This window comes from Clytia hemisphaerica, unplaced genomic scaffold (assembly GCF_902728285.1).
Source record: "Clytia hemisphaerica strain Z4C2 unplaced genomic scaffold, Clytia hemisphaerica genome assembly, whole genome shotgun sequence".
NCBI lineage: Eukaryota > Metazoa > Cnidaria > Hydrozoa > Leptothecata > Clytiidae > Clytia > Clytia hemisphaerica.
In genome coordinates this window covers 537723-551844 of record NW_027104387.1, presented here as the reverse complement: position 1 = coordinate 551844, position 14122 = coordinate 537723, and the positions used below count along the sequence as shown (strand labels likewise).

Genomic DNA, 14122 nt, shown 5'->3' with positions numbered 1-14122 from the left:
GATACTTTTTTTTTGATTTTATCATTTTCCTATAACGCTACTTATTTGACGCCTGTTTCGTTTTTATATAGAAGTCATTGAGATCGTATCTGGGCCTAAATGACAATATAAGAGAACCAACCTTCAGGAATTTTTAGTTCCACTGCGGCTCTCAAAAGGATGTGAAATTTTTTCCTGAGCTTAGATTTTCATTTAACCTTTACGAAAAATCTTGATTGATATACATTTTTCCCGCATTATTTTACGTATATTTCTAAACCCGTGAAATATTTTAAATCCTCCTTCACTCTTTTACTTGTTACCTAAGATTTTTAGAAAATGTCGAATATTAAAATGGCGAGGAAAGAACATTGTTGTTCAACTTCATCCTTACTGCTCATCTTGGTTATCATCGGTCAACTTCAAGACTCCGAAGCTTTTGGAAGAGACTTTCACATTTACCAACCCATGAGTAACTACCATACCGTCACTATCTATTCCACCTGCCGTAACGCAAGCTTCCAAACAGCAGCTAACAAGAGGCCTGGAATATCAAATCCATTAAATCATCTTCATACTCTCTGGACGGTCAATTTCAGACGAAACATCGAGAAATTGAAGATATTTGTAATGATACAGAAGTTCTTCAAAGAACCATGATCGATTTGTTGCTCCAAGAAGATTATTTCTTTCAACCACAAACTAACCAACAGACAGGAAAACAAGTATGGCGGAATAGCAATATTGGTTACATCCTAGCTCTCGTGCCTGACTCAATGTCTAAGATAATCCAACATTATTTCAGTTTTACCAATGTTTTTAAAGTCTGTGGTCTGAGAAGCTGTGATGAAGGTCTGACTGTCAAATCGGTGGATGATCAAGTTATGGAGCTCAAAAACTTATTAGATCGTTTCAAGTGGTATGATGTTCTTCTACTCAAATTTGATGACTATGAAGTAAAAGTAGATTACTGGGAAACCTATTTTGATCGTACTATTGACGTTCTGAAGGGATCAAACACATTTTGTCTGAAAAGTAAAGTGCTGAACTTGGTGGGCTTCGATTACTCTAGAGACAACCCTATTATAAAGAATATGAAATCATATTTCCAAAGAGCTGTCACTAATTCGACTGTGATTATATTTTATGGGAGAGTTGAATTTTTGTCTAGCATGTTTGAGTTGTATTTCGAAGGGTTCTTTCTGGAAAATTACAGACAAAACCCGATCATTTTTCCTCATTTAAATCCTACACTATTTGAGATAGGTACGTATAAGGAGGAAAATGGTCGTGAAAAATTGCCCTGGCTGACCAATTTTCAAGAGAGTACAAGCTCGTTCCAAGTATATTTCAATGCCATTCAACGGTGGCAAGACACAATCTATGAAAATAGGCTCAGATATGGGGAAATTGAGTCACTCCAACGAACCGTCGATTATATATTGAATCATGTTGGTCATTCATTTATAATCCCATTTTACCATGATGAACCCCCGGAAGAGAGAGTTTTCACCCACCATCTTAATTACATGAACCGATCCAAAATATTTCTCCAAAATGTTCAAATGGAAGAGAAAAAATGCCAAAGACTTTATTGCCCTCCTGGCTATCACCAAGTTTACGGATTGATCGAAAGCAAACTCTATGACCAAATGTATGGATTTAAATGTATTCTGTGTCCGGTCAATCATATAAAACCTTTTCCTGGTGACACCAAATGCACCAAATGTAATACAGAGCCTTATACTATCGATAACGGTCAAAGGACAGAATGCATTGACCCATATTCAAATGTGGACATTACTTTCACTTCTCTTCAATTCTACCTTATCGTTTGTTCCGGCGCGCTCTCATTGCTGGTGACTAAGTTCATATTGGTTGTGTTTTGTATCAAACGCGATACTCCGGTTGTCAGGTCCTCTGATAAGATGTTATCGATGTTGCACCTTACCAACATGATATTGCTTGTTAGTTCATTGTTGTTTCTCAATCTTGCACAGAAAGTCAGCGTTGCCAAATGCATTGCAAGAAACCTCATCATCAGCATTCTGTACGTTATCAATGTGGCTTTTGTTTACACCAAATCAACAAAGCTTTTGACTGCTTTCCGATCCAGTGTTCGTTTATCGCGTAAGGAAATCCGCTTGACATCTGCTTCGCAAATGTTCACCATTTTTATTTTTCTGTTGATCTCCAATGCCATCTCAGTGATCACTTTCACTCAACAATCACCTGAAGTTTCCACATTCCTGGAGGACGAAAATATGCTTCGCATCCATTACTGTAACACTGGATACCACCAGAATGTTTTAATCTCCTTCATCACATTCTTACAAATGTTATGCTTGATCCAAGCTTACCGTGGACGCCATCTACCAGGGCCAATGAACAACGCAATGTCCCTGGTCTACTCTATTCTCATCGCCACCATTAACTTCTTGATTTCGTTCCCCATCACCGCATTCTTGGACCAAGTGGATGAAGAATTTGCTCGATTAATTGTTGTCGTAATTAATTGTACCATTATCGTGTTATTATTGTACGGGCACAAATGTTACATTGCGGTTTTTAGACCGAACAAAAATACAAGACAATATTTCAACCGAAAGCGTATGGAAGCCATGTCTAATTGAAATGCTACTCTGCCACCTATAAATAGATTAACAAAATAGATGAAAACAATAGTTTGAAATTATTTAAAAAAGTCAATAAGAATGCTTTGTTGATATAAACTGTGCCAAATTGTGTCAATTGAAAATCGTCCATTTATTTGTCATAATTAGAAATTGTATGACCGTTTTTAATATCTTTGAAATCTAATAAACTCTTCATTTCATTTTAATTTTCCGTTTTTGTTTTTTTCCTATCCTCCCCGAAAAGTATTTCTGGGTACAAAGCAGAGACAGGGTAGAGTAATTTCACACACCTAAAAGCTTCTCTTAAACTTTTGTTCTAACGGTTTTCTTTCCCTCCTTATTGTTTTCTCACAAGTATAGGCAAGGTTCCTTCACAAGAAAAGTCTCTTGTAAAGGTTTGAGTTTGTTGTTTTGATAGCAATTCAGAAATTCTTTGCATTTCATCTGTTAAATTGTAAACAAGATAGTACTGTAGTATTACAGTGAGCAATGTTGACCAGACTTCGTCCAATAAAAAAAGTTCTTTCTTTGTTCCATTCTAGTAGTCACGCAGGGCTCGAAACATGATTCCCGCTTTTCGTACAAAATTATACTGGTTATACTATTCGCATTTTTGCAAAATTTTACAACTAAGAAGCAAGTCTTTTCATAGCTTGATGACAGGGAGAGAAAAATATTCAAGAAGATGGTGAGCAGATTTGGTAAACACGGAACTAACAGCTTAAAGCCATCAGTCTTTATTTTTCTCAGCTTTCCGGGAAGGGGTCACTCAGGCAAATTCGGGTCACGACTGCAGCTCAAGGTCCTTTTTAATAAAAAATTTTAATGTCGGTGTTAAAAAGCTTGTCAGCCAATAATAAAAGAATTTTAATCCATTTTAAGCATACATCCTCCAAAACTTTGTTTTGATATCAATTTCTTTGACATCTTGATGTGATTTACAAAGTTGTCTAATTTTCAACCCTGATTTGTGATAAATATAACACAGGTATTTTTTGCTAATATCAATTCTCGCAGGAAAGAAGTTTGTTGCTTGCTTGTAGCTATCGAAAGGATATTTTACAATAATGAAAAGAAGAAACTCAGGGCTAATTTGTATAGAAGCAAAATAAAACCTCTTCACTTGGGTCAGGAATGGATTCTGCCCAATAAGACAGCTTCTTCTTCTTCGCACGGCGTTTTTATTGACCCTACTCTATAAATAAAGCTCGAGAATTGTCACAATGAATAAAAAAGTCGAGAATTTGCGCTACACTTTTATGAAGGATGAGAATGATCTTTTTAATTTGGTTGCCATAGAAACTTCGTAATCCTGTTCCTGTTATCTTGAAAATTTTTGATCGGAGTTTTTGCGGGTACCACTTTCAGAAAAGCTCGTCACATCAATGAATGCGAATATAGTTTAGTCCAGGGTTTATAAAGGTCATTGGTTTGTACAATTGGCTCCTCATATCTGAACTTTGATTTGCGAGACTTTGAAAAGGCTTTCGACGCTCGCTCAGGTCAGACGGGATTGTTTGTTGTTTTTTGGCCTGCACACAATCTACACACTAAGCACGTCTTATGGACTCTTGACTTTGATTTTCTGTTTGCTTATACAGTGGAGTCTCCATAACTCGAACACGCACATGGAACACAAATCTGTTCGAGTTATGGAGTAAGGTTTATAAGACATTATTAACCGAAGGGAAAATAAGACCTGTTTGAATTTAGGAGACATTCGAGTAATAGAGACTAGTCTGTACAAAAAACCATCCTATTTTCCACTAGACTCGAAGATGAAATGTACGAGAAAATTCTAATAATGGAGAAAGCGATGCAATCGGAAATTGATCAATTGAAAGAAAGAGAGCTCGATCTCATCACATGTATGCAGAGCGACCGCGAAAAGATTGTTGAAGAGAAGAGAGCCTTAGAACAGGTAATATTTTTACCCTAAATTATTTGATTCCGAATTGGGCGGAATTAATGAGCTTTTGATCTAATGGTAGATATTAGTGTTTTTCCCGTGACTTTAAATCTTTTTTTTTAACCGTAATTTTGAGGGAAAGTGACATCATTCTACTAGCGCCATGATTTGCTCAAATGGGATATGGTGAATTTGGCGAAAGTTTTTTGTTAAGTCGGAAAAATCTGTTGGTATATTACGTTTTACCTGACATAGTTTTGACGCTGTCTTTTCCCCCCGATAATGTAACAATGATAAAAAACTTATTTCTTCTTCATGAAAAAGTAAGCAGTAAAAAATTTATTCATTTTCTATGTTCTTTCAGTCGAAAGAGAGTGCAACAGAGGGATACCAGAAAATCAAGAGCCAAATTGAGGACAGAGAAAAAGAACTTGAGGCGACACGTGAAGTGGCCACTCGTGAAATTGAAGAGCTCAAAACCAAATTGTCTTACGCTAATAAGTAAATTTTAAAGACCTTTAAAATACTTTTTTGCAAAAAGCTTCTGTTTCATTCCGCATAGATATTAACACACTCCAGCATTTACTGACTAGTTGTTACAATGTCAAGACTTCCCGTGCCTACGAAACCTTTACTTGTAAATAAATATGCTTGATATTTTTAGAGAGATCTACACCCTTCAAGAAAAATTGGAAAAGTATGTCTCACTGACGGTAAGAACGATTTGAATTTGAATTGAAAAAGCTTCTTACATCGCAACTTGATGGGTCCCCTCAGCGATTTTGACACCTTCCGAAAAACTGAATGATGGGATTCTAAACTCTTACTCAGATTAGGCGTGGACAGAATGCCTTTTTATTGAGGTCAAATTATATGGCAGTGTGGTATTTGAGTTCTCAGAAAAATACCCAAACATTCAGTGTTTCCCGAACCTTATAAAAGCGTGAAAACCTTAATGGGCAGGGATTATTTCAGGGATCGGATAGTGTTAAGAAGATAGTTACGTCATTTAAATAAGCAGGAAAATCAGATTTTATCCACTTTATAAGGTTCATTGGTTGCAATTTAAAAACTTTCTATTTGTCTACCATTTCGTTTTTTATAGTTTGGATTAGGGGGAGGAAGGAGTGTGAAGAAGGGGTGTCAAAAAGAGGCATCATTTAAGCAGATTAAGATTTCTTTCAATTTGTCTACCATTTTGTTTTTTACAGAGTTTGGATTTGGACAAACGTAATAGTGAGGATGACGATCTATCGGACACCGAGGTCAAACAATTATTATACCGTGTCAATGAAAGTGTGAGTAAATGATATTTCGTTCGTTCGTTCGTTCGTTCGTTCGTTCGTTCGTTCGTTCGTTCGTTCGTTCGTTCGTTCGTTCGTTCGTTCGTTCGTTTGTTCCTTTGCCTCTCTCGAAAGTAGGTTTTTTCCGAACAAACAAGTGCTTAAGAGCTCCGCATGTCGTATGTATGGTAAAGTAAACCCAAATGCGATCACACACACAGCTTTCATTATTAAAAAGAAAGCGTATGATAAATAAAAGCAACAATTCTCTCAATTTCCACCCCTGTAGAGCGGTATAGAAGAAGAAGATGATGAGATCGCCCGTTTCCGTGTTTCACCGCCCCCAACGCCCATCAATCGATTTTTGCAATCGGTCAGCATTTATCGTAAGAATCAAATCAAAGTCACCCTACCTCGATTCATTCTTCGTGGCTTTGGGCGTGCCTCGTATCACGTGTTTGAAGTTAAGGTAGGTTTTTCACTTTGAACTACATCATTCCTTATAGTTGCCGTACTTACCTATATCAATCAAAATTGCAAAAATCCGGATAGTATTGGGGGTATAGCCCACGTTAACTTCATCATTACTTAATTACAAATTTTCAAGATTTTAAAATGTTTTTATTTCAATTGTTCCAAGATTTTGTCACTTTCGATTTGGGTTGGGTCTGATAACAGGGCGTTATTAGTCACGCCCCCACCCCAGGTCCAGAATTTCCAAATATCATCATTCCTTTATAAATTTTCAAATTTCTTTTTATTTCCATTGTTCAAAGTATGAAAATTGTCGCCTTCGATTCGGTTTATGTCGAAGGCGGCATAAGTCGCGTCAACCCTAGGTCCAGACACGCCGGTACAGGACCGAATAAACGTCTGATGGTACTTAATGGGTTTAAAGTAGTTTTGTCTATGATTGTTTTTCATCCATTTCAAATCAAAATCAAACTCCTGAAAATGCGGGTGTAGCAGATATAGATATAGATATAGATATGATGTGCAGATATAGCAATACCTTTCAAGTTTTTGTATCGCAAGGGCACACTAGGTTTTTTTCTTTCATTTCTCAACAACTAATTACGCCCTCTGCAGATATCTCATAAATTTAATCTTTTGAGCTATTTTGAAAGTCATGGTTAAAAGATAACTCTCTAAACTGTTATCACAACCTACATAATTTTTTTCTTATCATGGTGGGGAGAGTTTTCATTTGTCGTGGTGGCTCTTTGATGTCTAGGTTTGATAAAGTTTTAACCAGTTAACGGCTATACCTACATTTCCCCAACATTAATTTTTTGTTACTACGCAGACCTAAAATATGCTTCTTCCCTCCAATCACCTTATGGAGGAAAATAAATTGCGAGAGGGCAAGATACATGAGAGAAAAAGTTACCTTGTTTAGGACACTGACTAATACTCCGGAGAGTTGATTGGGGTGAGACAAAATATATCGTTAAGTGACTAAATCTTTCCCCGATTAGTACTTTGTCGAAATCATTTAGCACAGCGCCTATAGTTTAATTGGGGAACTTGCTCAATTTCCCCAGCACCTACAACCCCACCCCACCCCAAAAAGAAATGTAACTTGACAATCTTGATTCCACTGAAGGTTCAAAATACACCCTAAGTACCAGAATACCACACACAAAACCATTCGATGAGCCAATAATAAGTTAGACTATCAATTTGAATTGATAGTCGTTAGCAATCAAATGCTGGTGCGAGTTTCAGATTCTATTGGTTCGATTGACAACCAATTCCATCGCTTGTGTGATTGTGTGTAATTCGATTCGATTTTCGATTCCGATCGATTTGAATCGCCTGATGGAATTCATAAGACGAGAAAGTAACCCCGTGGCGTATTTTAAGTATTTACTGACGGCGGAAGATAATTCTTTTGGCGTCCATCAGTAATGTTGTAAAGTCTGGGGCACGGGTATAGGGTTGACGAAAATTCTATGAAAGAATAAGGGATCAAAATAAGTTTTTCTTTCCATAACAGTTAAGTGTTGGTGACGACTGCTGGTCCGTTTACCGTCGGTACCGACGTTTCCGTGAATTACACAGGGCCATGTTACAACAATATTCCATTGTGGCCAATATCGAGTTCCCTTCACGAAGATATTTCGGTAACAAGGCTGAACGATTTGTACGCGTCAGACGATCACAACTTGAGGTTTGTCTTTTTTGGTTCATCATAAAGTCAAAATGAGAATGAGATCAACGCTTCATCTTATTTTCTTGAAAAACTTCGGGGCCACCTAGACTACAGTCTACTTCTGGCTGAACTTTGCTTTTCTAATAATTTTTGATGACGCTGAGTCCAGTGAAGTAGACTAGGAGCATTTGACGAGCTCGCCATTTTGAAAAAAAATGTTTAAAATCCAAATAACAAAAAAGCTTTTTGAAGTTGAGTGCTAGAGGCCACCTAGAAGTTGCTTACTGCTTACAAACCATGGTACTGTTTGTATAGGCCTAACTGACTTCAAACTGTTTTTTTTTTCTATTTTAAAGGTTTTGTTTTTAAATAATAGTGATAATGTTTCCTTACTCATCAATTTTAATTCACAAGCTTTTTGATATTGAATTGACACGGATGTGGAGCAAGATTGGTCAGGAAGAGGAAAAGAAAAGTTTTTTTTTGATTATATCAGCACATATAACAATAGGCAGACACTGTCAACGGGAAGGCTTATGTAAAAATAAAACCTTTAACCAGCTAGGTCTAAAAAAGTATCACTTGTATTTTTAGGCCTACCTGACAGCCCTCCTAGCCATTGTATCCAACATGAACGGGAGCTGTATATACGCAGTCACAGATCGACAACTCACAAAACAAGATCTCGGAAATTTCCATCCCTTCTTTAAACAAGGCGTTTACGAATATACCAAGAATGAAACAGATTTCTCTCCATGATTCTTGAAGTCTTATGAACCGTGAAGATGTTTGATGGGGGTGCATTTAGAATCGAATTTCAGTTTTGAACAATCGGATTCGTCGTCGTTACAACGTTATGCTTTATGGGAGATTTTTTCTTTTTCAAGATTGCCCTGACATTTGAACTGGTCCAATCGCCATTATTTCTATTGTTTGTGGTAAACAGCTGCAAACTATGTGTTAGTTTGAAAACCTTAGCCGTTTTGTAGCTTTACCCTATAGCATAAAGACCAATGCACAATAAAACACAATTTCAAAGGTTAGAGTATTAATACCTTTAATCGGAATGAGAAATCAAGAAGGTATCAGAGAATTAAATTCATGAAATTTTAGAACTTTTTATCAATTTTTTGGTGACAAAGTAATATTTCTACAATGTTTTGTTACCGTTTTTCTAGAATATTCATATCTTTTTCGTTTGTTTGTTTTCAACATTTTTGGCTTTTTTTAGTTTGTTTGTTTGTCTGTTTGTTTTTTTAGATTTTTAGGCTTTTTGACTCACTAAACATTCTTTGTTTGGACAGCTTTAGGTTAAGCCTTCTTCACACCTGAAAAACTATTGGTCAGCTTCAGGACGTCGTAAATATGTTCATGATTTAGGTACCTCAGGACTTCGTGTTTTTCTTACCCTGTTTGGAATTCATTTTTATTTTAATATTTTGTAAATAAGTAATTTGTTAAGGAATTAATTTATATACTGTACCACATTTCTTTCCTGTCATTAGAAAATTAACTTAGCTACCGAGAAAAAATATAATATTTATATAAGCTTTTTGTAGTAAAATTTAAGCTGAAGTTGTTTTCAAATACCAAGGAAAAAATAACAATCCGAGCAAATGATTTACAAAGTCACCTTTTAGTCTTCGAATTGAGGCAAAAAGCGCGTGAAATGTCAGTATGCATTAGAGGTCAAATTCAGTTGTTCTTGTACCTAAATAAGCGCCATCAAACCAGGCCAGACTTTTTCGGATTTCTTTATGTTCTATATTTGGAATAATATTTTTTAGATGAAGATATAAATTATTGTAAGTGTATAACAGTTGTCATTTTTTCAGATTCTTTAAAAGTTATTTATGAAAATTATGAAGGTCTCGCGAGAAGGATTTTTTTTTTGATTTGAGTTTCTCCTTTTAAGAAGCTCCTAAGATTACTCACTCTTAGCTCCAAATCTTGGCTAAACAATTAATTCAAATAAGATGGAATCTCGGAAACGCAGTTACTTACTACAGTAGTTGGTATTGGGCCACTTGCACCCGAGTTGTCTTATATTACTTAGAAGCCAAATGAAGCTTTCAGAGCTACCAAACCCGTGTCTTTTGACAAAAGTGCCGACCTTTATCTTGAAACTTATAGTCAAACAGAGACACTTATCTTATCGTCCTTCTTGAAATGACCTTTATATCGAATTTATAGTGCAATTTATTTATTCATGACATTTTGCCAAAATGGTTTTATAACATTATTATGAAAAGTAACGTGATTTATTATTCCTCAGTGATTATATGCAACTATTTTTATTTCTTTAAAGTATTTTTCCTTTCTTTTTCATTATTTCTATGGATGAAGAAAATTATATTAAAATCTTATCGATATTTTGGTATCAAAGAAAACATTTGAATTATAATTCGAACCTATTCTCCCGTTTTTTGTACCCTTAAATATGGTCAAGTTCATTGATATAATTTCTGCCTTGTTTATGTCAAGAGTCTACCAGGAAGAGACTATTTTCCAAAAATTTCAGTCAAAATTTTGAGTATTTAAGACTCTTCGAAGAAGTGAGTCAATTTTTCATGTTGGCAATTTTGAAACCTTTATAGAGACTTTATAAGAATAAGATTGATATGGGAACCTTTTATTTTCGTATAATACCAAAAGTAAAAGAGATATTTTTATTTTCAAGCTCAAAATATCTCTATTTTCAAAATCTCTATCCAAACGACAAGATGCCTATGACCAAGTGCGTATCCAGAACCACTTGCATCACTTTTTGATTTCACTGATGGAAAATCGTCAGCGCTATCAGAATCATGAAAAGCGTGCCAAGGGACTGGATACAAGTTTGGCCTATGAACTCCTGTGTAGCTTACGTATCAGTCTTTGTGCTAAAATTACAATTTCCCTTTTCAAGATCTCATTCCTTCGATGCAAGTATTTTTGAGTAGATTTTCTCATAAAATGGTCAAACTGGTTCAATTTCAAAAATAGTGCGATGTTCTTCAATTTGGGTAAATATTCCAATCCTTCTTGTCTTTGTCTTTCTTCCACTGGAAATTTTCGAGTCCTTCTTATAAAGGTTTTTCCAGCGTCTTCAATTTCGTCTTCCCGTTTTCGTATGGACCTCAGGATATTGAATTTTGAAGGCAAATCTTTTCTAATTGTCTTTCTCCACTCATTATCCATCGTATCAAGAATTGATCTTTTCCGTCCGGGTATGCGTAAAACACAACACGACAAAACCTTTAAACAACATTCCCCATAATCCTTTGCGCTTGTCAAACGTTTATATATTTGTTGTCGTATATTGTTTGACTCTTCCGTGTCTCGATTATTAGCGTACACCGATTCAGTTTGGTATATAAAGACAAACAATAAGTATACTAGACTGATGCACTTCATCTCTTCATATATTTCAATATTTGTTCTGAATCTGAAATCTAAAGGAAATAAATACAAAGTGTAGGAAAAAAATCTCATAAATGTCACCCACCCCATAGTATCTTGCCATCGAAATTCCCTATCATCCTAGCTAGAACACAAACCTCTTTTCAATGAAAATTGTTATGTTTTTTTTTCGAGACACATTAATGGTATTTTCTTTCCAATAATATACCAACATTTTGATTTATCTTTCTGATGAATGATGAAAACAATTTTTTTAGAAAGTTTGGGTAAAATAAACTCTCTCGTATTCTATTTTCAATGAATCCCTAAAGAGGAGGTGCCAAAATCACTACAAAAAGTCCATATTTCAAAATGAAATATCCTCTTTATTAAATACACCTTTAAAATAATAGACCAACCCACAACAACTCTGAAGTCTTAAGTTTTTGTGGTTATTCGTCTGTTATCTATATACTGTATTTTGAATATCTACCTCCACGGGGTGAAGTCATGCGAGTACACTTTGCCCCATTTTTTGTTAATTCTATCAAGATACCCTACTTGTGAGTATCTACAAACTAAACAATCTTTAAGATTAAAAAGTAATAATTTTAAGCCCGCTGAAAAAGATACAATTTTCAGTCAATGAAGATCATGGTATATTTTAATTACGAAGATTAAACTCAAAATCGTTAAAAAGGGTTATATCAACATAGCTTTGCCCCCCTACATTGTGGTTTTAGCTACATGTTTTTTATAAGAACAAACTATATAAGAACATAAGGCTTCGATGGCCAAAATATTAAGAAAAGGTGAAGAATATTTCAAGGTTTTGCAAGCTCCAAAATATACACAATTTCTTAGAAGAATGGCAAAAAATGCTCACGAAATGGTAAATATAAGAACGTGTTGAGAACATTTAAAGCTCAAAAAGTTAAGAACATCATCAAAATTGACCGTGGTTTGCGAGGGTGGCCTGTTAGGTCCTAAGGAAATAAGATAACAATTCCCTCCCACCACATTGTCGTGTGTGTTATCTCATGGAGGTATAAAGAAAGACAGGAGATGAATTTGTCGGTAATTGGTCGTTAAAGTCTTTTGATTTCTTTTATGTAATAAATCAAAAGAAATTCTAGGCTCGCCCGATGAAATACGACTTTTTAGTAGAACTCAAGTTTTCTCTGAACATTCTTACTATCAGCATCAAAGATTTCTAGCCTTCTAATATACGAAAATTAAATAAAATTTAGCTCCACGAAATAAGTTTGCGTTCAATTTTATCATCCATTAAATTTTGTTTTGAAAAGATATTTTCTCCAGCCAGAAAATAAAAAGTTCTTTATAAGCACACACAATTTCAGACCCAATTTGTAGACAAAAAGTCGCTGGAGAATTTTGGAGGAAAGTATTAAGCAATAGAGTTCACCTTGAAGAAAATGTTGATCAAAAAATCTTGTCATTTGATGAAGGATTGCAAAGTTTACAGGCCTTTTTTAATCCAAATATTTTCTTACACCAATGTCAGAAACAATGGATCTCGTCTCATCTAATTTCTACAACTGAAATAAGCCAATAAGATTTCACCTATCAACAAAAGAGCTCATTAAAAATGCACGATATATGAGATTATGAGCATGCATACCTCGTAATTTTTTTAATCGTAGGGCGAGCATGGTTACAATAGCATACTTCTCCTGTTTCTTTATACCTCTATGGTTATCTGTTATCTCATGTTGTAGTAGGTGGTTAACCCCCTGAAACTGTAATGTTAAAAACATATTTCTTCTTGTTTAATTTTGACCTTTTCATAAATTACGTCACGAGCAACGCTTACCTCGTTTTCAGAATATAATTGATTCCCAAAGGAGTTCATAAAAAGTTGATTCTATTCATAAATTATCACTTGAAAACTCAAGGGACATAATCACCTTGGCAATGGTCTCAAAACGAGGTAGTCGTTAAACTTAAAATAATTTATGAAAAGGCCCATCCTTTTCAGTATTTTTACGCACCGTACTACAGACCTAGACCCCAACCAACTAAAAAAATCAGCTCTAACTTTCACAACGGAAAAATACGATGAAGCTATATTTGGAAAAACACTTTTATCTTGACAATACTCAATGGAATTTTGTGAAGAATAAAATCAAAAGATTCCCAGAATCAATCAAAATAAAGTAATTTTCAAATCAAATCAAAGTAATTTTCAATCTTTCCATTTATTTTCTAAAGTTTACAACTATTTTGTAATACAGCTTAACTTATAGAATATCATCATTTTCTATAAAAAATTCCTTTCAAAAATAAAAGACTTTTCAGGCATTTCTATTCATAAAATTTGTAATCCAAACAGATTGATTTGATAAGTTGAGCCAAAACACTTCAGAATCAATCATATCCGAAAAGGTTAAGTGTGGCCAAAAATGTTTTAATCCAAAGTTTTCCTATTTCGCGAGAGGGCTTAAAACAAAATTGTTCAAGTGTCTTAAATATATGCATGCTATCGTGCAGTTTTTTGCATGCGAGACTTAATGAGCTAAATAAAAGAGGCAGCAAGATCAGGACGTCATTTTTATTTTAAGGGCTGATAGATTCCTTTATCACTTTTTGTTACCACACTTCGATGTAGCGGCCCACTTGACTAAGGGACTTTCAATCATGCAGGTTTCATCCCTTCCATCCATCCAGTAGTGTGGTGGTTGTGCAGTTGATTACAATATTTTTAGATACTTTAGATCCAATAAATTTTCTTAGACTTTGAGTCAATTTTTTCAAATTC

General features: G+C 35.0%; 1 protein-coding gene across 1 annotated transcript in view; it reads left to right on the top strand.

The window, feature by feature from the left end:
• LOC136819516 (kinesin-like protein KIF16B) overlaps nt 1-8803 on the top strand; it is a 54584-nt gene extending 45781 nt beyond the window's left edge. Inside the window, exons 27-33 of the mRNA XM_067075749.1 lie at nt 4386-4536; nt 4889-5025; nt 5189-5237; nt 5736-5822; nt 6097-6276; nt 7807-7980; nt 8557-8803. Coding sequence (XP_066931850.1) covers nt 4386-4536; nt 4889-5025; nt 5189-5237; nt 5736-5822; nt 6097-6276; nt 7807-7980; nt 8557-8721 — 943 coding nt within the window. The 3' untranslated portion in view covers nt 8722-8803. The remainder of the gene's footprint in view (nt 1-4385; nt 4537-4888; nt 5026-5188; nt 5238-5735; nt 5823-6096; nt 6277-7806; nt 7981-8556) is intronic.
• The last annotated feature ends 5319 nt before the right edge of the window (nt 8804-14122 follow it).